Here is a 27721-nt window from a genome sequence, read left to right as displayed (position 1 = left end):
TACTGCCACCTCCACAGCCGCAGCAATACCAGGTTTGCGCAGGATATCCGACAAGACCGTACGGAACCGCCTACGTGAGGTAGGAATTCGTGCCAGACGTCCAGTTCGAGGTGTCATCTTAACACCACAACACCGTCGACTCCGACTGCAGTGGTGCCAGATTCATCGACAATGGCCTCAACTGTGATGGAGACAGGTGTGGTTCAGTGACGAGTCCCGATTTCTGCTCCGACGTCATGATGGAAGATGTCGCGTGTATAGGCGTCGTGGTGAACGTTATGTGGCAAACTGCGTGCAGGAAGTGGACAGATTCGGCGGGGGTAGTGTCATGGTGTGGGCAGCCATCTCACACACTGGCAGAACTGACCTGGTCCACGTGCAGGGCAACCTGAATGCACAGGGCTACATTGACCAGATCCTCCGGCCACACATCGTTCCAGTTATGGCCAACGCCAACGCAGTGTTCCAACATGACAACGCCAGGCCTCACACAGCACGTCTCACAACGGCTTTCCTACAGAACAACAACATTAATGTCCTTCCTTGGCCATCGATATCACCGGATTTGAACCCAATTGTGCATCTATGGGACGAGTTGGACCGACGCCTCCGACAGCGACAACCACAGCCCCAGACCCTGCCCGAGCTGGCAGCAGCCTTGCAGGCCGAGTGGGCCACCATCCCCCGGGACGTCATCCGTACTCTGGTTGCTTCAATGGGCAGGCGGTGCCAGGCAGTTGTCAACACACGCGGAGGCCACACCCGGTATTGATTCCAGATGACCTTGACCTTGGTGGTGTGTCCTATCACTTACTCACAATGGACTAGAGTGAATTGTGAACAATCCTGCAACATTTGGTAATTATCGGACTCACCATTCAATAATTAAATCAATTCTCCAAATGTTACGACAATGTGGTTTTGCGTTTCTTCTTTTGATGAGTATATAAATAATATTAGCAGTTATATATTAATAATTAGTTTTTAATCTCGTGTGGCTGTCCATGGCGGGTTATATTCTAGTCCCCCTCTGCTGGGTGTAACTAATTGATTAACCCTTATATATATTAAACTAATTAATACTGGTAATATATTGTAAGACAAACCTGGTTCGTCTCCCCATTTGTGTATTATCCTCATGGTGGATTACGAACCAGGGAGTCATTGGGTAATATAAAGGGGGGGGGGGCCTCCCCCCAGTTGGTTTTATCCCTCTGGGGGGAGGGGGTGCTCCACACATAGGGAAGTTATAATTAGGTAATAAGGGGGAACTAATATAACGCTACCAATTAACAATATAATATTATTGGAAAATATAAAGGTTGTTTAATTAACTAATAATAATATAACTTTCTCTTTATCGCGCCTGGCGAGCTTATGGACTTAGGGACGCGTTATTATAACTTAATTTATATAATATACCGGTTTTCAAAAAAAACAAAACTAACTAACAATTTTACAAGAATATTTAATTTAAACAAATAAGGTAGGTGGTTTTTTCTCCTCTTTATTATTTTTAAGAACGAATGTGATGAATGAATGAATATAATGTATGAGTCAGCTTGGGTGTTTAATTCTGAAGTGTCTAACCTGGCAGTTAGACATTTCTTGATGGCTCACCAGCTACTGTATATTTATATGTAAATTTTTAATCTATTTGGTCTTTCTTTTTTTAAATTATATTTGCATAAATGTTTACAAGCGTGCTCTGTATTTTAATATTATAATATTATATTTTATTATATATTTTTAACTATTGATTTAATAAAGAAAGGGAAAGAGAAAGAAATTTCTTCTTTCTCTAATTAAATGGGACTTAATTGTACCCATGCCGTCTGGAGGTCCTTGGTATTATTGCCCTGGACCTCTCTTCGGTTTTTTATAGATTAAAGGGTGATGGCGTCTTTGAATGACATAACTTTTTGTTTCCCTTGGATTACAGAGAGGCGCCCGGAATCAAGTGATCACCATGGATACGTTTCTGCTCCACCGACTGGCCAGACGCAAAACTTTCAGTATAACGGTTGCAGAAATATGGATTTGTGTCACTCTAAAAGTGACATCCACTCTCCTAGTGGATTTACTAAAATAATTAAACTAAAGAGACTACGGAATAAATAAATAAATAAGTAAATGATCTGAGGGCCGCGTTGGTGGAGGGCATCGCGGTTGGGACGGCAGGGGGGGGGGGGGGGGGGGGAGACCACCGGAAGATAGAAGGTAGGTTTGGCAGTAGGGGAGATAGGTTTGTCCGGGGGGCTCCAGCCTCCCCTCCCCTGGGCCTCGGCCCCCTCCTGCCTGCCACACTTAGATTCCCAATACCGACGTGGCACCTCCCTCAAATGATGAAATTCCTGTGAGGCGGACTCGTCCCGCATAAGAACCTCTCCCCCAACCCCCCTAGGGTTAAATAAGTATATATAGACCTGAGACCTTTTAAGTTTAGATCACCCGGTCATAATTGTGGCAAAAATTTAAGAAATAGGTATTTTATATTCGGAATGCACAATTTTTTTTTTTTTTGTAATGTCCCAATAAATGTTTTGGTTTAAATTTCAAAATTGTCCATATATTTCTGTCCCGGACCACCCCTGCTGGCTATCCAGAGGAAGGGCCCGTGACAGACATGCTTGAAACCTTAGTGGTATATGAGCATGTAAATAAATATTGGAATGGAATGGAATGTTTTAATGCATTTAATGTACATTTTTTCTAATGCAGTATATGCTATCCTGTCTGTGGGATGGTGCATATAAAAGATCCCTTGCTGCAGATTGAAAATAGCAGCCCATGAAGTGGCAACAGCGGGTTTTCTCTCTCAATATCCAAGTGGTCCTTAATCAAATGTCCAACGCCATATAACCGTAAATAGAATGTGTTATGTCGTTAAACAACACATTTCCTTCCTTCCTTCCTGTCCATATAGGGGGGGGGGATGTAGCCCACTGGTAGAGCACTCGCTCGATGCACGGTCAGTGTGGGATCGATCCCCATCAGTGGGCCCATTGGGCTATTTCTCGTTCCAGCCAGCGCACCACAACTGGTATATCAAAGGCTGTGGTATGTACTACCCTGTCTGTGGGATGGGCATGTAAAAGATCCCTTGCTGCTAATCGAAAAAGAGTAGCTCATGAAGTGGCGACAGCTGGGTTCCTCCCTTCTTATCTGTGTGGTCCTTAACCATATAGCCATAAATAAAATGTGTTGAGTGCGTTGTTAAATAAAATATTTTTTGCTTTCTTTCCTGTCCATGAGTAAATAATATGACATAGTGCACCGCTCTACATGGAACACTTGCAATAGGTCTGTCACAGCAGTTTTCACGATTTGCAAGTGATACCAAGTTACTTTAACATCTCATACACTTACACAACAGTTTAAAAACAAAAACACAATACTAAAATTAAATTTTTATTTCCTCATAAATATACAACCCACATGATTACACTGTAACAAAGCATAAAACTATTTTCAAAAAAGAAAAAGATATATTAAAAACTTTTAACAAACAATATACATATGCAACTGTACTACAAGCAACCAGTGACACTGTGTATGTCCAACAAACGAATCCCAGGGTCTATCATGGTTTATACATGATAAACTGTACTACAAACAACCAGTGACACTATGTATGTCCAAACCTATCCCAGGGTCTATCATGGTTTATACATGATAAACTGTACTACAAACAACCAGTGACACTATGTATGTCCAAACCTATCCCAGGGTCTTATCAAGGTTTATACATGGTAAACTGTACTACAAACAACCAGTGACACTGTGTATGTCCAAACCTATCCCAGGGTCTTATCAAGGTTTATACATGGTACAAATGTACTACAAACAACCAGTGACACTGTGTATGTCCAAACCTATCCCAGGGTCTTATCAAGGTTTATACATGGTACAATTGTACTACAACCAGTGACACTGCATATGTTCAAACTGATCCCAGTGTCTATCAAGGTTTATACATGGCAGGGGTCTCGCTACATATAAGCAATGGCAGGCCCGAAGACTAATTTACATCCATTAGCAGCGATAGTAATATATGCCATCCGTTTATTTAGGCCGCCATCTAAAATCACAAATCATGCCATCGTCTTGAACTACCAGAGTAATCAGGTTCATCGTTGTTTTCAAGACATTTTCAAAGTACTTATATCCTGTAAATCTTAGGTACCATCCCTTCTTACAAGTGGAACGAGCTCTACCGATTCCCTCCATCCCATTCCTGAATACTGGAGAGACCACTGCATGGTACAATTGTACTACAACCAGTGACACTGTGTATGTTCAAACTAATCCCAGGCTTTATCAAAGTTTATACATGTATGGACCAATCAATGAATGTTTAACCACCACCCCCCCCCCCCCCCCCCCCCCCCCCCCCCCCCAACAGCACAAATACATGGACCAGTACTAGTAGCCAGGGGCCTAATTCACTAAACTCTTGCAACTTTGCGATCTCACAGTGCAATGTCAAGAGGATGTTTTGTGGCCTTGTGAATTAGGTCCCAGTTCTCCAACCCTCAGTGAGTAATAACAATTTTAAAACTACTAAACAAAACTTGAAAATGTTACATGAGGAGTGTTCTATGAAAATATATCATCACAAAAAAGCAAGCCAAGCCCTACCTTTTTAAACTGCAGCTCAAGAGCAATATGGCCAGAGATGAAAGTGGGTTACGAAAACAACTCGGGAAATTTTAACACTGGTTCTGGAATTAGCCATAAGGATATGGTTCCACAATGGCTCAAAATGTAAAAAAAATGTGGAAACACTGTACAAATACATATAAATCCAAAATTCAATCAGGATAATCCTGGAAAAAGTTCAAATCCAATAGCTCGATTTTTACCCATCTCTTAAATTTAAAACTTATCCTCACACTGGGTAGCTCTGGACAAAAACAAAATATGAAACATGACATGTAATTATATCGCCAAATTACAATAAAATTCACCAATTTGTTTTGTTTGTTTTATCCCTGCTCAAATACACCCATGGCATTCCTCAATTTTGGATCTCAATGGTTCTGAACACCCTATCTATGGAAAAGCGGATATTTCTCTTGGAAATTATTAGAAGTTTAAATTTATTTTGAAGGCTGGGGAAGGATAGCATTGTTTAACTGTAGGTTTGAGAAAGGGTATGGCAGGACCCTAGCCAGCTGGTGTCACTTAGGTGTGCCCCTTCAACTTTTAAGCATGGCATACACAATGGAAGCATGCATTCAATATTAGATTTGGAAAAAAGGTTGGGTATAAGGACACTTATCACTTTATGTAAACCTTAGAACCACATCATCTTTGTATGAAACTGTCCTTCAAAGGGACTTAAAGACTTGCATCATCTTTGTATGAAACTGTCCTTCAAAGGTGCCTAAAGACTTGCCAACAAGCCACCACTCATGATAAGTGTTAACCTAGCCCATGTAGATGGAGGGTTAAAAATCCAATAGCTTGATTTTTACCCATCTCTTAAATTTAAAACTGATCCTCACACAGGGTAGCTCTGGGCAAATGAAAATTATTTTTTTACTCCATCACATCCATACCTAGCCATTAATATAATGAGCCTGAAGCAAAATACTGGTCGTATATGTAGTAATATAATGAACTACTACATGATGAGTAAGATTGTACTTCGCTAAACATTTTGCATAAACATCGACTTTAGAAAGATACAAGTGACACGAAAAGCTAAAAATCAAGAGAAAACCCTTTATGATACAATTGCATAGTTACAAGTGCAGCTTCTTACGGGAAAGCAGGGAGCAAGTTGGTGGGGTGAACAAAAAACACTAACTTTTTTGTTTGTTTGTATTAAACAGGTTGAAATTAACCCACACACAACACTAATTCTAACTCGACACCAAATATCATTGCAATAAGGATATGTCTTCACACAAACAGGTAGTTAAACAATAAAACATGAAAATACTACTATTATCATTACTAAAAAACAGACACCACAAGAATAAAAAATAGCAACACAAGAAAACTCCAACTACAAGAGGTTACCCTTGGACTAGCAGCATGGAATCAATTTATATTTTCAGTCCAGACAAGACAGGACAAACCATGGCTTTTACATAAAATACAATTTTGAGAAAACATTTAGTAACTGAACTTTAGTACATTACATATTGTAATATTAGGCTGTTTAACAGTTATGAAACACTTAACATGGTGGAATGCATTGTTTGCCTTTAAAACACATTAAAAAGCAATAGAGGGTGATTCAGTTTATATGCAATTGTTGAACAGACTTCAATGCATCTTATACACGAATACAAATAGCACAATAAATGTAAACTTTAAAGATGGACATGACGGAGAATACCATAGAAAGAGAACCCAAAACCTTGATAATACTGGTAATGGTCACTACAAGTATATCATGGCAACTGTATATATACAAGATACAACTATTTGTAAGTGTCAAAAACAACCACAAATGAACAAAAAACTAACAACATAAACTGGAATTCTTATTAGATGATGTAAATACATTGTAATTAAAGTAAAACTATACAACAAATAGCCAACATGTATAACCCTTAGTATACATATACATGCAATTAAGTGTAAACATAAAATCACAAATTTCTCAACATGGTTAAAGGGTCTATCCTGAGTTTTCAGTTCTAGCAAGACTTCTGTTTCTCCCCCCCCCCCCCCCCCCCCAAACAAAATAAACACATCCTGCTTTTTCCTGGGTTTAAAAAACAAGCACTGTTTGACCGTAACATGTTTTAACCAGTGGCAGATCCAGAAAATCCAATGATGTCACCAAAGGCTACATACACCTACATTCCCGAAAAGATTCCTTGGATTCTCCAAATATGATTTTATTATTGAAATCGATACAACATAAAGGTGGAAAAAAGATGACTTCGGCTTATACACAAAGCTGATGATTTTGTATTAGATATTTAGGGTCAAACTAAGTGGTCGGCTTATCCAAGGAGTCGGCTAATACACAGCAATATATGGTACAACTACTTACAAAGTACTGAGTGTATTCTCAGACATATTTTTAAAATGGCTACAAACTCAGGATAGTCCCTTTTCAAGACATTCAGGTGATTGGAAAATAATACACATCCAGTGAAAAACACCCAACCTACAACAATTTACAAATACAACTACTTACAAAGTATTGAGTTACTTTTAATATGTAGAAAAAACCGTAACATACCGGTACATACTCATTGAAAAAACCAACAGAAACACACTAAAGATCAACATTTAACAAGTTTTTAAAGAAATATGTGCAAAACCAGTAGACACACTAAAGAACATTGAAAAGGAATGCAAAAATGAAGTACATGTAATCTGAACTCTGTGTTTGCTTGCATGCACGGGGGGGGGGGGGGACGGCAATAGAAAATGACATTTAAACTTTATCACATAGTGGTTTAATTGTGGAGTCTGGTTACCAATTGGTAGGATATGCATTAGTTAACCCTTCTGCTCCCACCCCGAATTCATTTCAACTTATTTCCGTACTTATATCCAACCAAGGTCCAAGCATGCTGTCCTGGGCACACACCTCAGCCATCTGGGCTGTCTGTCCAGGACAGTGGGTTAGTTGTTAGTTGGTTAGTGAGAGAGAAGAGAGTGTAGTGGCCTTACACCTACCCATTGAGTCCTTAAGAACTCGCTCTAGGTTGGAGCCGGTACCGGGCTGCAAACACTGTACCTACCAGCCTGTAGTCCGATGGCTTAACCACTGCGCCACCGAGGCCACCCACCCCAAATAACATTTGTCTCAAATGGTGAACTCTGGCCCAGGACAGATAGAATGAATGTTTAACGACACCCCGACATGGCTATCGAGTGTCAAACTGCCCAGGACAGACATGCACAAACCTCTTTTGGTTGTACATACACTATCATACAGGGTTTAATATGGATCAACAAACAAAATTATTGTAATAATTTTATAAATTTGTGGAGAAGATCTGCTGCCAAATTCAAGTTTCAATCGGTCCAATGACAATACACATACAGTGTAGTGGGCACATGATTCATTAATTGGCTTCTTGGCAAATTAATAATGAAATTAATATAAAGCCTGTGCAAGCACGTATCATACAAACTGTATTGACAGACAGACATACATTTAAGAATTTATCTGTTATTTCTTTTACATTCATCTGGGTAAGAAAAAACAAAAAATCATCCGCAAACTGTGTGAATTGGCGAATCCGTTCTCATAAGCTTGTGGATGATTTTTTTGGTTCATACCTAGATGAACGTAAAACAGACAATACCTATAATTAAATTTTAATCATACATGCTAATAATAACACTAAAGGTTCATACTTTATTTTTAATTCTTTTTGGTCCACAAACAATATCGCTCAATAGGACAACTTGTCCACATAAAATGACGTCATCAGATATGATGTTCCCTGACGACGTAATTTTTACGTGCATCAAGAAATGAACAAACTCCCGTTGCTACTTCTGGATGTTATGTTGTAATAAATGTAACAGAAATTTAATTATAGTCCAGTTGAGAAAAAAATGCAAATGAAACAAACTGATCAACTGTTGTGCTATATTACACCAACAAACTACATTGTGGAGAGGATTGTTACAGAAGTAGGAATATTATTTACAGCTAAGTAGAATACTTCAGATCAAACAACATAAAATACAGAGAAAAAACAATCTGTGTGCATCTTGAATGAACAATGTGGTGGTAGGATGTATATTACTAAGGAATCAAACATGTTGTTATCATTAATATCAATAAACTTAGACTTTTTATGACCTTTAAAAGGCCTTTACCATTATCCTTTTCACAATTTTCAAAGATTATCAAAATGAAAGTAATTTTACCCTGTTAAATTCCCCCCCCCCCCCCTCCCCCGACTTTCAAATGACCAAATCAAAATTTATGGTAACTCACTACCATTTGTTGTGTCGTTACTTGCTGTAGCAGCTTAATATAGTCCTGTTTCGGAAATAGTTCCTCATAAAAAAAAATACTACAAAATTCTGATATGCTTTTTAAAATCTTTCTTTGATGAATACGCATAGGTTGACCTCTGTAGTATTTAAATAACCCGTTGGTTTGAAGTAACTTGTTATATGTAGTACTAACTGATAACAACTGTGTAAGTGATATATGGTGCCACTTGTATAACTGCAACACGAGGTGGTGGTCGGGCATAGCTATAGGGCCATTAATTGAAAAATGTTGTGGTCGACCTATGTTGATGTTTTACAGTTTATGTCAGCTGAGAGCACTCCCTAAAACTAGTAGTCACATGACCCTCTCGACAGTTGTATTTTTCACAGAATATATTCTGACATAGAAATAGTACTGAACTGCATGAAGTAATTAATGGTGGTGTGTAATCTTAAGACTTATTAATATGTTTTTATGAGACAGTGAACATACATGTTCAATATACTTTCAACAAATGACATCCTATTAGCACTAGGAAATATAATGAACATCCTATGTAACCAACTATAAATATAAATAAATATGATATGCCAACCAACATTAACTAGAAAATTTGTTCAAGATTTGTGTTTTTTCGTGTAGACAAACGTTCAAAACCTGATGAAAAAGGTAGGTGTGTGACACATCAACGACCACACACATGCACCTGCCGCTGTTGGAGGGGCAAGGACTAGGATGTGGAGTTGGACAGCAACAGATGAAAGAGAGTGGTCAATGGAGTGGTCTAGTCATTAAGTCTTCAGTAAATGTCGGTACTGGGTTTGCATCCCAGTAGTGACTATCACTAAGAGCGAGTTTCAGTGTTTTATTACATTACACCAACTTCTCATTCACCAAGCAATAACTTCTGTACTGGTCAGACATTTCAGATAGACCCAGGCCAAATTTTAGCTAAAGTAGAAAAACGTTAACTAGACCGATTTTGCATTTCACATTAAAAATGGGAATAACCAACTTATGAATGTTGCAAACATCATTAGCCTTGCCTACCATCACTGAATGCAGACCACGTGTACCAGAGACAGCATGCTTGAACCAAAGTCAGATATTAAAAGCAATGAAAGGAAAGAGGAATGTGAAAATGTAAGAAAGAAATTTTATGACCATTTAAAAATAGCAACTTAAAACCATTTTAACCATCCCTAAAAAGTTGAAAATGCAATAACCATAAATAAAGAAAAGTATTTTTTTTGTTTTTAATTTCAGATCACAACCAGCCTACTTGTGAAAATTGTTCTACGTGAGACGAAATCTGATAAAAAAAAATAAAAGTTGAAAACTCCTATGACTAGTAAACTGCTAGAAGGTGGTAATCAGGAGTCGAATTCATCAAACTCTCGTAACTTTGCGATCTCATAGTGCAATGCTAAAAGACTTGCAAAGAGAATGCTTTGGTGTCTAGCAGACCTAAGAGACCTTTGTGAATTATGCCCTGGTCAGTAGATGAAGTTCTTGACCGAGGATGACTTATCGAGAGACGGCACAACTTCCTCCACGCCACTCTCCAGCTTCTTGTACTTCCCACCACCCGATGTTCTGCGTCTCTGGCGACTCGCTCGGCCTTCAACGATGAAGCCCATAATCTGAATTAAAACCAAAAACAAAATGTTTGTGTTATGACATTTGAACACATTTTAAAATATTGTTTAACAATTGCTTATTTCGATATTTGGTAAAAAAAAATAGTGGAGAAATAGAGAAAACACACATGTACGAATACAACAGCAAGAAGGGTTAGCTCTGCCACTCGCCAATTGTGAATTTTAGGAACAATTGGCGAATTTTATTTTAATTTGGCGGAAAAAAATTAATGCAATAATTGATATTTGCTGGATAATAACTTTTTTGTGTGTGCATTTTTGGACATAATTTGGCAAAAGGTTTTGCACACCCAGAGCTAGCCCTGAGCAAGGGATGTATTATAAACACTTTCCCAAAGGCAGGGCAGTACAACCACAGCCTTCGATGTACATGTACCAGTCATGAAGCACTAGTTGGAGAAACCCACCACCCTCAAGTACATTGATAGCAATCAGGACTATGACCTTTTGCACCTCAGGTGAACTCTCATCAACTGAGCAATGTGGACATCTTTCCTCCAAATGTAATCTAGACACATGTCAGAGCTCGCATAATCTGGAGCTGTCTTAGCTCGTGTAATCTAGATACATGTCAGGGCTCGTGTAATCTAGATACATGCAGTGTTTCCCCTAGGGGCCGGAAGTACCCCGCACCGACCCCGTGAATTTCTTTACTGGGACTGTAAAATACTTTCGATTTCCTTTCACATGCAACAGTTCAATAATGAATATATGGTCACCAGTAATCTATGCCCCATCCCTGAAATGAATATACTTACGGATGTAATTTTATTAAAGTCCAAGTTGACAAAATTCCTTTAACTACTACTGGGTAAGTGACTGGTACCCAAACAGTTGTTACTCTAACACAGTGCAGGCGTAACAAAATAAACGTTAACCAGTCTCGTCAGATCAGGGTTTGTTTGGGGTTTTTAAAGGTTGCACATATAACCATATTGTTTTATGAACTTCCAAATGTTTTTGTTTTGTTTTAGTTTTTTTTGTCTGTTTTTGTTTTTTAAATTATATTTAAACACTACATAATTAAATTTGCATGACTTGAAAGAAATAATTTTTAAGTGCATTGTGACGGAACATGCTCTTAATTCTTTTCGCCTGTGGCGATATTAATAGTTTTAGAGGGCCGTGTGCAGTTCCAATATGCACTTAGACCAGTTGGGCACTTTGTTACGTAATACCTCCACGCGACCGTACCCTCTAATACACACCCGGACCAGGTGTGGAGGCCATGTGGCCAGTAGTTACGTAATCCCTCCACGAGTGCGGTTTTTACGACTGACTAGGCGACAGTGAGTCTGGCCATCTAAGAGAAAATTGCCGTCTTGGTCGCTGTGGAAATATCACTTGTAGGTATTCGGTACCGCGATGTGCCCCCAGACGATATTCGGATTTTTATAATAAATAGCTAAGGTTTTAGAGATACCAGGGAGAAACATAGGAAGGCTTCCAGGGGGAACATTGTCCGTCCGGACTGGTAAATATTTTATTTCTGCTCTGTTGTATAACCTTGATGTGATTGATGTGACTTTAAATATTTTAATACTGTATTATACCAATATTATTTAGACGGTGTTTCCGGTAATCTGACGAAGTAAACTGTAGGCTTCACTGTTCTAATATATATAAAGCTTATCCAGTCATCCTAGAGGACCTAGGTAAACTGTAGGTTATTGTCTTTATGGTGATATGTACCAGTATTAAGTCTGTATTACAAGGTTACTGAATGAGTAGTTACAGGTTAATTAAAAATTAACCAGTTAGGAATAGAGTTGTAATTCCTTTATTGATTAAGTTCCCCTGGCAGCGTTTCTCAATTATCACACGTGTGGGTGTTGTGTCACGGTGAAGTGATTAGAATATTGTGTAAACTAGACACCTAGTTATTAACTAATTAAGTGATTAGTTCTGGGTTGTTATTATTTTGTTGTTGTTAATTAACTACTGCAGCAGTACATTTGTCAGCGTAGTATTAATACAGATTCCAAAGTGTATTGTGTTTTTGTTGTGTTTTCTAGTGAACTAAACGTGCTATAATAACACATATTTATATAAGATCTTATCTCTGATCATCCTAGACGAGCCACTCGGGTTTTGAACTGCCCGATACAGAGAGATCTAATAGATATACAGTTAGGAGAGATATTTGGATAATCGTATTTTATTCAGTTACGGTATCATAGGATCCCCGTGACATGCATTATATGATGAATTAACACAAATTTAAAAATGTACCTACATATATATAACAAATATTTACTTTCTTTTATTTGTTTTATTAGTCACCGAGTGATTACAATTTAGCAGGTGAAATTTTTAGCATGACCAGTAAATCTTTTATCTACTGGTCAGTATGGGAAGTCATTTTTTTTTTTAATTCTAGAAGTAGAACCCCTGATATACATACAGAAGTAGGGCTAATGAATATTCAATCATGGATAGTTAATTTTTTAAATCACCAATCCCATGGTTAGAAGACCTGGGTTTTACTTTTAAATAAATAGATAGATAACAAATAATACATATTACAATCAGTAATTCAGTAATATGTATTCTCTTTTTGTGCTTAGTCTAATACTTTTATACTTCTTTTTTAAATTAATGTTTTGACATTATGCAAATATTTAATAATAATAAACATTATTATTAAAATTTATCTTAAAATATCTCCTTCTATAAGTGTACATGACACCCTTATGTATTCCATAATGCATCTAAAAACAATTGGAAATGCCCCCGAACTCCCATAGCATTTTTGCTCCCTTTGGGGGCTCAGTTAACGTCAAACTATTTTTCCAACCATCTACAAAAAAATCCTGGGGGAAACACTGTACATGTCAGGGCTCTTGTAATCTAGATAAATGTCAGGGCTTGTGTAATCTAGATACAATCAGACCTCGCATAATCTAGACCTGTCAGAGCTCATGTAATCTAGATACATGTTGGGGCTCATGTAATCTAGACATGTCAAGGCTCGCATAATCTATACACATCAGGGATCGTTTAATCTATACATGTCAGGGATCGTTTAATCTATACATGTCAGGGATCGTTTAATCTATACATGTCAGGGCTCGTAATATCTATACACGATTCCAGACAGTGATCTACAAAGCAAGTTCAAATTTACTCTTCTCTGGCCAGTAAAGTATATTTTAGTCGCCAGTCATTTACATTTAGTAGCCAGCTAATATATTCTTGTAATTAAATCGATTCATCTGCCATTTTACAGCACCTTACTAATGCCGTAATTGTTATTAGGACCACATTCGAATGAACTTGTGAAGGGGCAATTCCTAGTTGTTAAATACTAATTACAAGTTACTGTTTGTGTCCGGTTCCACTAAAACAGTGAAGGACTATTAACTATCATCAAATTCCATACCCAATAATTTTATTAAACGAAATTAAGCGAATTACTATTTTAATGGCACTGCTAAGATATGCATTTAAATTGCAGTACTCATTAAAAGTTAAATAAAAGCATTGTGATAATAATTTCTAAGCTTCAACATGTTACTAGTAGTTACCAATTGGCTACCTTACTTTTGGTTTAAATAATATTTATTTTCATCAAATACTGCCTTGCAAATCTGTAATAATACTGTTTTGTAAATAGTGTCTTTAAAGCCATCTAAAGTCGCGTCATGAAAATATAAACATGTTTTTATCCTCCACTGGTAAACACGACTTCCGACTTGATTAAAACAACATTCATGACTGGACACGTCGTTATTGTGGGGGGACCCGTTATCACGATACGATTGGAGCCCAGCATAACGCATATATAAGTCGACATTTAAAATAATTAACGTTTGAGTTTGAAACAGACAAGTAAAGACACACAGTGAATCAACAATCTCATTTTAATACATAAATAAAACCTGGCTCTAAATGGGACAGGATCGACTTGGTCCAAAACTGAACTGGGGCCGAATTATTTCCAAACACTTGAAATTCAAGTTAAGGGTGATAACATTTTATAAGTATTACCTCCCTTAACGTCACCGTTATTCATACTATCATAGTCCGATAAACTTGTCTCAAACTTTTATTTTTCCAACAAACTACCGATAGAAAACATGTTTTATGGAAGATACATTGCTACTGGTCCACTGTGTTTTCCAATGTCCAGTTTTGTTTACAGATTAAAGTAACATTATTGGACAGTCGCCAACTGGCGAATGTGATTTTATATTTTAGATGCCAGGGAATATTTTTAGTCGCCATGGCGTGTATTTTACTCGCATTGTAGAGCACTGCTAGAATTTTTATAAAATTCACTAGCCATGGGATCCATGATTTAAAACATTTATTAGCCACAATTAAAAATTCACTTGCCCTACTTTACTTACCCGGTAAGTTAATACAATTTTACTAAATAATAGTAATAATCAGATATGTCACCTCAAGAGGAAGATACAGCTTAAAAGGGAGGGTGGGGTGGGGGCAGGATATTCATATTTACAAAATAGACTTAACTGCAACATATTACAAGAAAATTTAACTAGCCGTCAGGCATGCCAATAGTAGTTATTTACTAGCCCAACATTGAATATCACTAGCCATGGGAGTGGGGCTACCATAATCTAGAATCCCTGCTATACACTTATCAGGGAACGCGTAATCTATACACATCAGGGCTCACATAATCTAGACATGTCAGATAATCTATACACCTGTCAGGGGTCGTGTAATCTATACACCTGTCAGGGGTTGCGTAATCTATATACCTGTCAAGGGTCGTATAATCTAAACATGCCAGGGCTTGCATAATCTATATACATATCAGGTGTTATGTAATCTATACATGTCAGGGCTCACATAATCTATATACATATCAGGGGTCATGTAATCTATACACGTCAGGGCTCACATAATCTATATACATATCAGTGGTCATGTAATCTATACGTCAGGGCTTGCGTAATCCAGACATGTCAGGCAGGGTTTCTGCCAGAAAATAAAACGGGTATAGCGTCATACCCCCCAAAATTTATGATTTTATTTTTTTAAGTTAACCTTTTGACAAAATTAATTACTTTTATCATTACTATATAATTTTCTCAATCCTATCCCTAAAACTAACCCATTTTCTTTCTGGGGGAGGCCTGTTGCATTCAACACACACATTGTAAATATTCAATTCCATAGCACCAAACCCAAACACTTCTTTCTGGCAGAAATCCTGCCAGAGCTCGCGTAATCTAGACACATATCAGGGCTTGCGCTGTTGCGGGAAGATTGCCATATAAATGTACATGATGCATGTTACTGTTCTACTGTAGGTGCCCTATTTAAAGGGGCGCTCACCTTCCGGAGAAAAATCCAGCATTTACTGCTGCTTACCTTCTGCTTGTTGTGAAACACCACATAGCCTGCGATGCAGAGAACCACCACTGTGAGGAAGTAGGCCATGAAGTTCCCCGAGCCAGGTGATTCAGGTTCATTCGAGATGTAACCAGCTCCTGAATCCTTTCCTTTCACACCATTTGTGCCATCGCCATTCTTTCTATCAGTATTTGCATCAACGTCATTCTTTCCATCAGTAATTGCAACATTGCCATTGTCTGTTCCAGTGACCGTGTTAACAGTTGTGGAATCAGCATGGTTAACAGCTGAAGTGCTCATGCTATCAACCTCAGTTGAAGCTGAAATGCCAGTGGCTGCGGTACTTGTGCCAACACTCTGTGTGGAACTAGCACTGATAATAGGTGTAGTGCTTGTGTTGTCACCCTGTGTGGAACCAGCATTGCCAATAGGGCTTGTGCCAACAACATCCACTAATACTGCGTTGCTAGTAGCTGCAGTACTTGTGTTAATACCCTGTGTGGAATTAGCATTGCTAATAGCTGTAGTACTTGCGGTAACACCCTGCGTGGAATTAACATTGCTACTAGCTGCAGTGCTTGTGTTAACACCCGGTGTGGAATTAGCACTGCTACTAGCTGTAGTACTTGCGTTAACACCCTGCGTGGAATTAACATTGCTACTAGCTGCAGTGCTTGTGTTAACACCCGTTGTGGAATTCGCACTGATGACATTTACATCAGGTCTAGTAGCTGTGGCAACAATGTCTGTAGAATCAGCGTCATCATCAGTCCCAGAATTTGAAGGGTCTGAAATATTTTCATTAATAACGAGTTAATTTTACATGTAAGTCCATGTATATTAAAAAGTACTATATATTCAATCATCTACATAACCACCATATCCCACTTATTGTTATTATTGTGTAAAAGTAACTCATAAATCAGAAAAAATAACAGTACTTTGAACCACAGACAGGGCTCACAATTGTGAACATCTCAACTACTTGGGGGCAATTCTATTATACCACGACAAGAGTGACAAGTGAATTGAACATTTCCATGTACCTAATATATATCAACAAAATGCAAGCATTACTCAATATTACTATATTACTTTTTACTGACTATGGCATATACTCGGCTCATGACCAGCAGTTAAAGAAATTCATACACACTAGCTGTCATGTACATTCCAACAGTCATGAAATGAAAATAGTGTAACAGAGTGAAAAAATGGTTACTTGATCAACAGAAGTGACAATTTATGTACATTGTGTACTTTGTGTTTGTTTCCGCCATTAGCAATGATGTCCCTTGGGCATGGAATAAGAAGAAGTTTGTTTTGTTTAACGACACCACTAGAGCTGGGTTTTAAGTATTGGATGTCAAACATATGGTAATTTTGACACAGTCATAGAGATGAAATCCACTACATTTTTTCCATTAGTACTAGTAGTAAGGGATCTTTTATATGCACCATTCCACAGACACAACAGCACATACCATATACCAGTCGTGGTGCACTGACTAGAGCGAGAAATAGCACAATAGGCTCACCGACAGGGATCGATCCTAGATCGACGGCGCATCAAGCGAGCGTTTTACCACTGGGCTATGTCCAGCCCTCCTGGTCTTGGAATAATAAAAGTGCAAATTACTGTTATGGACGTTATGTACAGAGATGGGATCTAGCTCAGTCGGTTGAGTGCTTGCCTGAGGTGCCAGGATCGAACCACCTCGGTGGATCCCCATTCAACTGATTGTTTTTTTGTTGTTGTTCCAACCAGTACACCACAACTGGTCAAAGGCCGTGTATGTGCTTTCCTGTCTGTGGGAAAATGCATATAACAGATCCCTTGCTGAATTAGGCAAAATGTAGTGGGTTTCCTCTGATCACTACATGTCAGAATTACCAAATGTTTAACATCCAATAGCCGATGATTAATTAATCAATGTGCTCTAGTGGTGTCTGTAACCAAAACAAACTTTTTAACTTTTACAAGTACAGGCCCATATTTGACATCACTATGGTGTTTGCTGCGATGGCTTTACGATATCGTAACACTAAGATAGATTCGAAAATATTAGATTGCACCGAAAGAGAAGGAAATGTTTTATTTAATGATACACTCAACACATTTTATTTACGGTTATTTGGCGTCATACCACAAAGATATTGAGAGAGGAAACCCGCTGTCGCCACTTCATGGGCTACTCTTTTCGATTAGCAGCAAGGGATCTTTTATATACACCATCCCACACAGGGTAGTACATACCACAGCCTGTGATATACCAGTCATTGTGCACTGGCTGGAACAAGAAATAGCACAATGGGCCCACCAATGCGGATCGATCCCAGACCGACCTGGCATCGAGCGAATGCTTTACCACTGGGCTACGTCACGTCCCCTTTAGATTGCACCGAAGTCAAATAAGTACGTGTATGTCCAAAATAATCAAACTAATTAAATAACAACATGGTGACCTTAAAACATTTCACCTCAAAACCACTGAAATAACAACATGGTGACCTTAAAACATTTCACCTCAAAACCACTGAAATAACAACATGGTGACCTTAAAACATTTCACCTCAAAACCACTGAAATAACAACATGGTGACCTTAAAACATTTCACCTCAAAACCACTGAAATAACAACATGGTGACCTTAAAACATTTCACCTCAAAACCACTGAAATAACATGGTGACCTTAAAACATTTCACCTCAAAACCACTGAAATAACAACATGGTGACCTTAAAACATTTCACCTCAAAACCACTGAAATAACAACATGGTGACCTTAAAAATTTCATCAAAACCACTTCACAACATGGTGACCAAAACCACTCAAAACCACTGAAATAACAACATGGTGACCTTAAAACATTTCACCTCAAAACCACTGAAATAACAACATGGTGACCTTAAAACATTTCACCTCAAAACCACTGAAATAACAACATGGTGACCTTAAAACATTTCACCTCAAAACCACTGAAATGTTACCCATAAGCTGAATTAATTAAATAACTACAAACACATGTCAGGGTGGGACGTAACCCAGTGGTAAAGCGCTCACTTGATGCGTGGTCGGTCTGGGATCGATTCCCTGTCAGTGGGCCCATTAGAGATATCACTTATAAAAAGAACAGGTAGTGTTCATCATTGCAACTTTCTATACCAATTTTGTAAAACATTTTGGACCAGTTTACGTCTTTTGAGAATCAAAATGCACATCAAATTTCAATTGACTGACATAGACAAATAAACATGTGCAAAAACAGCGCCAATAAACAGATAGGAATTTGTTTCAATAATAGAAATGGACAGGTGCTAATTCAGACCGACAAGAATGACAAAAGTGGGACCGACAAAACACATTTTAAAAAAAAAAATTCTATTTCAAAGATCGAGTATCCGTCCCAGACTGGGTTAAACAGTGCTTTTCCCCACCCCTGGTAGGCAAACCCCACCCCCCCCCCTCCCCTGTATCCAAAACAATTTCCTTGCCCTGTGAATTGGCACAGTAGATGTGACCAAGTGACCCTGCTATTTATAGACTGCCCATGACCTCACTTTGTAGGCTCTAAACGATACACAGGTGTCCCAGAATTATTTTTGCACTTTTTTGTATTTGCCGTGTTAAAAATAGTACTGTGAAAATGAATGATCGCATATGGCACATCTCATGACCCGTTTCAGAATTGTTTTCTTAAGTGGCACTGTTTGTCAATGGTACTGTGAAATGTATGTTCATTGCCATGCATGGCTAAGATGCCTACATCAATTTTTTTCTCGGGTAGATTGTGCACACACATGGATCTCAGTTCGCTAAATTATTTTTTGTAACAATGTGACAAATATGAAATGTGAACTGGACCGACTGTCAAGTAAGGTGTTAAAACTTTCATGTTGTTTGCATTTTCCTGTATTATCCCTTTTCAAGATTAAACCAAAACAACCAAAAAAGAGTTATATACTGTTTACTATAATTTTAAAAATGTGGGAATGGTGTTTTATAGACTGGTTTTGACACTCTTAATATCAATAAGGCTGACCTACTTCGTGTTTATATACACGAAAACATGTGAATGAATTTTGAAATTATGATATAATTATTGAGAATTTGAATTTTTCATTGCACCTTTAACAATAAAGATATTGATACTTGATTTCTATCAGGGGATTAACAATTGAAAATGGAATTGAAATTTAATTCGCTAAAAAACACAACTTCCTTAGGTCAACATCAGTCACATTTTGCACACTTGCTTTTGCTTCGTACACAATAAATAAAAACATATCCAAAAATAATTTTTTTATAATGATATATTTGACAAAAGGTACTATTTATTTCTTTAAACTTTATAACAAAAATATACTATTTTTGTGTGTAATTTAGAAAACAAGCGACTCAGAAATAAATAACGTGTAGTAAATTCCACAGTATTAAAAAATGTGTTCCCTGTGGGACGCACTATAAACATGTTTCTATTATCTATTACATTTGTGTTACTGTTACACACAACTTATTAAAACTGCAGGTGTGTTTGTATGTTTAAATGAAATTATGATAATTAATGTGAGGCGAGATTGCAGTTTTGACAACAACAACAAAAAAAAAAAAAAAATCCATGCAAGAAAACCAAAACAATCAGGATGGGTGACAGCTCGCTAGATTTATCTCCTATATTTAACACATGGTCAATTATAACAGAACCCAATTTCATCAACTTAATTTTTACCTGTATCATTCTTTATTTTTAAAGCATAGGTGGGGACCAGGGCTAGCTCTGGCACTCGCCAATTGAGAATTTTGAAAGTAGTTGGCAAATTTTATTTCAATTCGGCGAAATAATTTTATGTAAACATTTACATTTTTTAGAAAGTAACTGGCAATTTCTGCAATTTTTTAAGTTTAATAGACAATTTGGTTAAAAATTTTGCTCACCCAGAGCTAGCCCTGCCCGGACATTTATGATGCCAGGGACTATCATGCATAAATCTCAGCTGAAGATTCACAAACAACTGTGATCATCGGCCATTCTTGTTTTAACCAGAAGTGGTTAGTGGTTAGGGGATGTAACTCTGCCTATTATTTTCTCGCGAATTTCTAAAGCTGTTTCTCCATGTGTGGCACCAGGGTTCTCACGGACCCAGAGTCCCGGGTCCCTGATGCAGCGATCAAGGATGGACGCACCATATTGCATACACGTGCATCCCTGTGGACGGGCTACATAATTTTCAATATATAACGTTCATTCTTTCAATGTTAACGATGTATATAAAGTGTATTAAAAGAAAATACATTAAAAATGTGTTAAACATATAAACACGGGATAGAATGACAAACATTATATGTCACTTAATCGGCTACCGTCTACACGTGGAGTTTAAAGGAACATCAAAGGTAGCTGTTCACAAAAGTGATAGTTTCACTATAGTATAGTGCAAGACATGAAATGAAAACACACAAAATTAAGTAACACATCAACTTTTATTTACACTTACCACGAAATAAGACACAAATACAATTATAATGAATTAGGTTGGTTTTAGCAATTAAAATAAAATCCATCCACTGAAAAATTAACACTCTAGCCTTGACGCCTAAACAAACAACGATCAGAATTTGGACAAGCGAAACCAACATTACAAAAGTAATAATGTACGAAAAACATGATCTTGATCTATTCGACATAAATTTAGGCGTACACGGTACCTTTTGCCATCTCAAAGTAACACAAAATATTTTAGTAATTTTAGTTAATATAGTTTACTCATGACTGCACAAAACAACACTTAAATAATTTATCTTTAATATAATAATAATAAATTTTTCAAAGCTTACTTAATAAGTAAATTATTATATACCAATTAAGAAATATATATACCAAATTACCATACCAAAATTAATACAAATAAACCAAACTACATCCATAAAATAAAATGAATTTATATTAAATAAAAAATTGTTACAACCTATTTTTCGATACAACCTAAATCTGTTTTCATAACAGCTATGCTTTCCAGACGGTTCGTCCACTGGACAATTCGTCCATAGACGGTTCGTCCACTTACGTCGGACAATTCGTCCACTCGGTGACTGCATTTTTTTCAAACATATTAATAGTTATTTCTTTGACATTGTAATCGTTTCTCAACATTATTTTGTGGTATACTATAACCAAAAAAGTAAAACAGAGTTAAAATTCAACATTAATATCCAGTTTTTATTAACTGTTTATATTCATTATCATGCGGACAATTCGTCCACTCGCTCGTACATTATCTCACATGTCACGATGAGGTAAATAGGTAATGCAAGGCAAGCCTCCGCGTCGGAAGACTTTATTACCATGCCATGTTCTCCTTCAATGGCGTAAATTCTACCCTCCCTCGTCACATGTTATCCCCATATGCCTAATAACCTCGAAATAAAATAAAACCTCGTTGTCTTCAATTCCAATTTAATTAAATGTTGTTTTAGACGCTACTGGATCCAACTTGGTGAAACAAGCTTAAGCTAATTACTTCACAATATCACAATAGACAGGGCCCAGTTTTATGAAGAGATCTTTGCGCTAAGATCACCTTAAATGCATTATGTAGCTATGCACTTAAGGTGATATTAACGCTAAGATCGCTTCGTAAAACGGAGCCCTGTACACTTAATTGGTAAAGCAAACAGAAATCAAACAAGTTGAAAGGGAAGGGCTAAAGATTATCTTTACTGGGCATATTGTACTAAAAACATCCTACGACATGTAGCGTGAAAGGCGTACATTATAGAAACAAACAATAACCGAAAAAATAGAAACGCCAAAGAATTATGTCTGCAGAGCATTGTTACAAAAACATCTACCAAGTGTAATCTAATGCAATATAATTTATTTTCACCTTTGTAAATTTATGACAGCAAAAAAAAAATATGGGGTAAAATATATCTAATCATTTATTTAGCCCCCACGTACATGTAGTACACATTATTTAGTCCGTGGACGAAATGTACTGGGGAAATAAAAACCCAGTGGACGAATCGTCCGGAACTGATTTTTTGTAGTAGACGAATCGACTGCATCCCACAGCTATATGTGTTTTCCTTTACTGGTTTCATTCCTTTTCTTTTATTGCCTTTTTTTATTTATTTTTTATTTAAAAATTTAAAAACATTTTTAGTCAAAGGTTGTAAATCAGAATCATCAATGACATATTTTACTAAAAAAAAAAAAAAAATTCACCATCCCCTTGGATTTTCAACTTCGATGTTCCTTTAAACTCCACGTGTAGATGGTAGCCAATTAAGTGACATATACTGTTTGTCATTCTATCCCGTGTGAATGAAAAGCAATTTTAAAGTATTATTATCATCGTTGTCTATAATGTTTGTCATTCTATGCCGTGTTTATATGTTTAACACATTTTTAATGTATTTTCTTTTAATACACTTTATATACATCGTTAACATTAAAAGAATTAACGTTATATATTGAAAATTATGTAGTAAGTGACACTATATACTGTTCATCATTCTATCCCGTGTGAATGAAAGTAAATTATATAAAATTTGTAATGTCATCGTCCTATATACTGTTCGTCATTCTATCCCGTGTTGATATGTTTAACATATTTTTAATGTATTTTGTATTTAAAACCCTTTTAAGATACCTGATATACATTGATAACATTGAAATAATTAACTTTATATATGGGAAATTATTTAGTAAGTGACACTATATACTGTTAGTCATTCTATCCCGTGTGGATGAACGTAAATTATTTTTTAAATTGAAATGTAATCATCCTATATACTATTCGTCATTCTATCCTGTCATAATATGTTTAACACTTTTAATGTATGTATCAATTATTTTCCCGAAAAAAATATCTAAACCCCTTTTTTTATAAAATACTCCCCAAAATAAAACCCTTTTAAGACACTTGATAACATTGAAAGAATGAAAGTTATATATGGAAAATTATGTAGTGAGTGACACTATATAATGTTCGTCATTCTATCCCGTGTAAATGAAAGTAAACTGCAATAAATGATTAGTGTCGACGTCTCATATAAAGAGATAACTCTTGATAGACGTCTCTTATAAAGAGATAACTCTTGATAGAATGAAAGGTTAAACCAATCAATAAATGGAAATTTTTCTATCCCGTATGGGATAGAATCACAATATAGCCTAAAGTAAATTGGTAACATTCATAAAAATTCGTGGAAATTAGTATTAATTGGTACAATCAGTTGGTTGTATATAAGTGAGAACAATATGTATTCCTCATCAATGCACCCACTTCGTGGAAATGAACTCAACCACGTGACCCAGATTTACAACATTAACCGGTACGATGAAACATGACTAATAAAAAGTAAAACTTGTTGTCGCTAGTAATCAAACATTTAATATAAAAAATGCAACATGTCTTAAACAGTATTTCATTTTATTTAATCGCGTTTTCTAGCTTTACGACAAGCAGCTGGCAGTAGTACACTACTGAATAGTAGACTGGCCACGTGGACATGCAAACGGCACTTATTCACACCGTGAGGCAAATCAACTGAATAAAACTGGTTGAAAATGTTTGGTTCTAAAAATCGTGTGGGAAAAAATCTTTTGCAAATTTTTTCGCCAAACCGAAAATTCTTTCACAATATGTTTGTTTTTTTCGCAATTGGCGAAATATTTATAATAGTCACCAATTATGTTTTGTTATATCGATCTGGTTGAAGATACTTGTTGCTATAACTAAAACAAAAGTTTAATACAACAAATTTTAGTGTGTGAATTGAATTAGTAACCTTGATAGAATGGTGTAATTTTATTTTAGCTTTTTTGTTTTAGATGTTGGTAAGGTGGTAGTGAAAATATTTTGTATGTGGGGCATTCTGTATATAATATATAAAAATACATATGTATTTCAGTTCTTTTGTGTCATTAGTTGAATATATATATATATATATATATATATATATATATATATATATATATATATATATATATATATATATATATATATATTCATATATATATATGAGTTACCTGGTATTTGTTTTATATTTTATCATACATTTTAATAATAATTTTTTTATTCATGTTCATGTACTTTTATTACGACATGGGCTAAAACCAGTTAAATGTCAATGTTTTTGTGTTGTCAGTTATTATACAATTCACTTAATATTTTATTGGATATATCAATTCATCTTCAAATGTGGACTCTCCTACATTCCTAATGGACTCTCAAAATATAAGGTCATGAGTCCATGGACTCTCAATATTTTTGGATGAATGAGAACCCTGTGTGCGTATGTGTGAACATGTAATGACTGTTGATGTGTGCGTAGAAGAATGTGTAAAAAAAATTGGCGTGACGTCACAATGTGTAAATTGTGGCCATCGAAATATGTGCAGAGGAAGCGTTCTAGCCCTTCTGGACGAAGAAGAGGATGACAACATGTTACTGGCACTGACAACTGCCATAACTTTAAGAAACAGGGGAAGAAAGCACCAGTGGTGGGTTCATCCTATCTGTCAAAAAAGTAAGGAATATAGTGCATACCATCATCTTGTAGCTGAATTGTTACTAGATGAAACGTGTTTCCACCAATACTTTAATGGTTTTCATGTTGAAAAGATTGAAATCACAAAAAGACGCACACAATGTTAGCTTCAAATTTAGAGGAAACTTCACTGATGACGTAATTTTATGGAATTTACATGTCCGTACCGCAGGAGCATAGAGAAAAATTTGCTACATGTACCGATTCTGTACGTACATTTGTTTTACGTAGACTCACACATGTATACATCACAATTTAAATATATAGAAGCGAAATTTTAGATATGCACTTGTTCACGCATACACACATGGAGATATAGCTTAATAGAGGCTATAAATGAGTTATCCGTATCAGACGTTGTGCTCTATTACCATACAAAAGTGGACTGTCTCTAATTAATAATAAATAAAATAGCAGGGATCTCACTAACCCTCGAAAAGTGTCTTTTGAAGCATGGAACTTGGACAGGACTCTTATTTTTTTTTAGATTTAACTTAAAATCCTATTATGGGATTCCCCAATTTTCACAAGAAAGCTCAAATGACCCCCAATGGAGAAAGTTCAGTGAGAACCCTGAAATAGGCAAAGAAGTTTTGATCAGATTGGTACGTCTTCAAAGATGTCTATTAAACCTGTGTTTTTCAATTTGATTAGCAAAAATAAATACCAGTCATATATTAAAATCTTACATGGACTCATAAACGTATTATTAAACAGATCTTTCTATCAGCTATATAAGCCCGATAATCATATGGTAAATAGTGGCAATCAATATACAACATTATTTTATGTGCGACGTTTGTTAAGTGTAATGTGCGTTATTAACATAAAGAATATGTGTGTTTACAACCCATGTGTTATAAAAATTAAAGCAACGGGTGTGTAAGAAAATTTAATATTACCTGCTGGGTATTTTTTCATCAAAATGTTCAGACTGCCACTCAGTAACAAACATACAAATCTAACACCAGTCTTTTGTACACAGAATTGTTTGCAATCTTCCTGTTTCACAAAGTTTATATAGCTCAGAAGATTACTTTCCTCACTAATATTTAAATTACTCTTCAGACTCTCAATTGATTTGCAAACATCTATTTCTGCATCTTGATCAGAATCAAGCATAGCTACAACCACAGAGTCTTTCAAATAACCTCTGATAACATCATTAGATTCACATACAGTTGTAGCTAAGTTCGCAAGAGAAGTACAAATGTTTCCAACAAAAAGGTTCTGTTTTTCTACTTCTTCAGACTTAGTGAAGTTAGTCCAACACGGAGACAAAAATGGAGTTCTCCCAAAAGAATACAATATTTTTGGTGGGAAAACGCAATTATTGGTTTTCCAATACTTTACAGAGTGTACAAAAGCAGCTCTAGCATTAGGAAAGCTATCCTTCTGTTCTTTGCTATTGGACACAAATATAACCACTGTCATGAAAATCAAAACAAAAGCGTCCTTTCTAATCATGCTGATCGCCATGTTGACTGAAATAAAACTAGCGAACTTTTCTATCCGCTGTGAAGCCAGCGAACAATAAGAGGTTATCGGATGTCAGGTCTTTCCAGAATATAGTTCCCACATTGATTTACTTTATTTTCTGTTTGTATCAATAGATTTATAGTGTTTTTGCAATAAACAATTATTTCTTCCACAATACAGTGAATACTAATATACACCGTGTCCGGTGTATCGGCGCGTCCGGTGATTCGGCGCACTTGGTATTTTGCTTGAGTATGCTTAGGAAGTTGTCATGTTGTCGGAGTTTTTAACGAATTAAAGTTCAATTCCTTTTTCAATAAGTATCAACATATTTATTGTTAAGGGTGCAATTTTTTTTTTTTAGAATTATCAATAATTATATAATAATTTCAAAATAAATCATTCACCTGTTTTCGTGTTTATAAACGCGAAGTAGATCATCCTTATTGATATTAAGAATGTTAAAACCAGTCTAAAAACACCTTTCCCGCATTTTGTACTTGTGGTCATCTTATTGAAGATGCAGAACATTTTTTATGTTATTGTCCACTATATAATGTAATTCGTAATACTCACCTGTCAAAATATCACAATCTTAATTGCAAGACTTTATTATTTGGTGACCCAAATTTTAGTACCCACGAAAATAGTGTTATATTTAAATCTGTTCAAGACTTTATAATTAATAGCAAACGTTTCGATAACTAACCATTCATTATTCCTCCTTCTCCCTTCCCAACTGTGACTAAATAATATCATAT

General features: G+C 36.3%; 1 protein-coding gene across 1 annotated transcript; it reads right to left on the bottom strand.

Annotated features, from left to right (window-relative positions):
- Positions 1–3398: 3398 nt before the first annotated feature.
- On the bottom strand, positions 3399–27036 carry LOC121379196 (Y' element ATP-dependent helicase YEL077C-like). Its single transcript, XM_041507695.1, has 3 exons — positions 26384–27036; positions 15943–16712; positions 3399–10578 (listed from the first exon to the last, which is right to left on the bottom strand). The coding sequence occupies exons 1-3, from the start codon at positions 26958–26960 to the stop codon at positions 10432–10434; spliced, it is 1494 nt and encodes a 497-aa protein (XP_041363629.1). The 5' UTR covers positions 26961–27036; the 3' UTR covers positions 3399–10431.
- Between the last annotated feature and the right edge of the window lie 685 nt (positions 27037–27721).

This window comes from Gigantopelta aegis, chromosome 8 (assembly GCF_016097555.1).
Source record: "Gigantopelta aegis isolate Gae_Host chromosome 8, Gae_host_genome, whole genome shotgun sequence".
NCBI classification, from domain to species: domain Eukaryota; kingdom Metazoa; phylum Mollusca; class Gastropoda; order Neomphalida; family Peltospiridae; genus Gigantopelta; species Gigantopelta aegis.
This window is presented reverse-complemented; position numbering and strand designations above follow the sequence as displayed.

Excerpts from the sequence above, each read along its gene's own strand:
- LOC121379196 (XM_041507695.1), bottom strand. The coding sequence starts at position 26,960 with ATGGCGATCAGCATGATTAGAAAGGACGCTTTTGTTTTGATTTTCATG. Across the intron at positions 16,713-26,383 it reads GATGAAAAAATACCCAGCAG|ACCCTTCAAATTCTGGGACT; the intron begins GTAATATTAAAT and ends AAAATATTTCAG. Across the intron at positions 10,579-15,942 it reads TGTTTCACAACAAGCAGAAG|ATTATGGGCTTCATCGTTGA; the intron begins GTAAGCAGCAGT and ends GTTTTAATTCAG.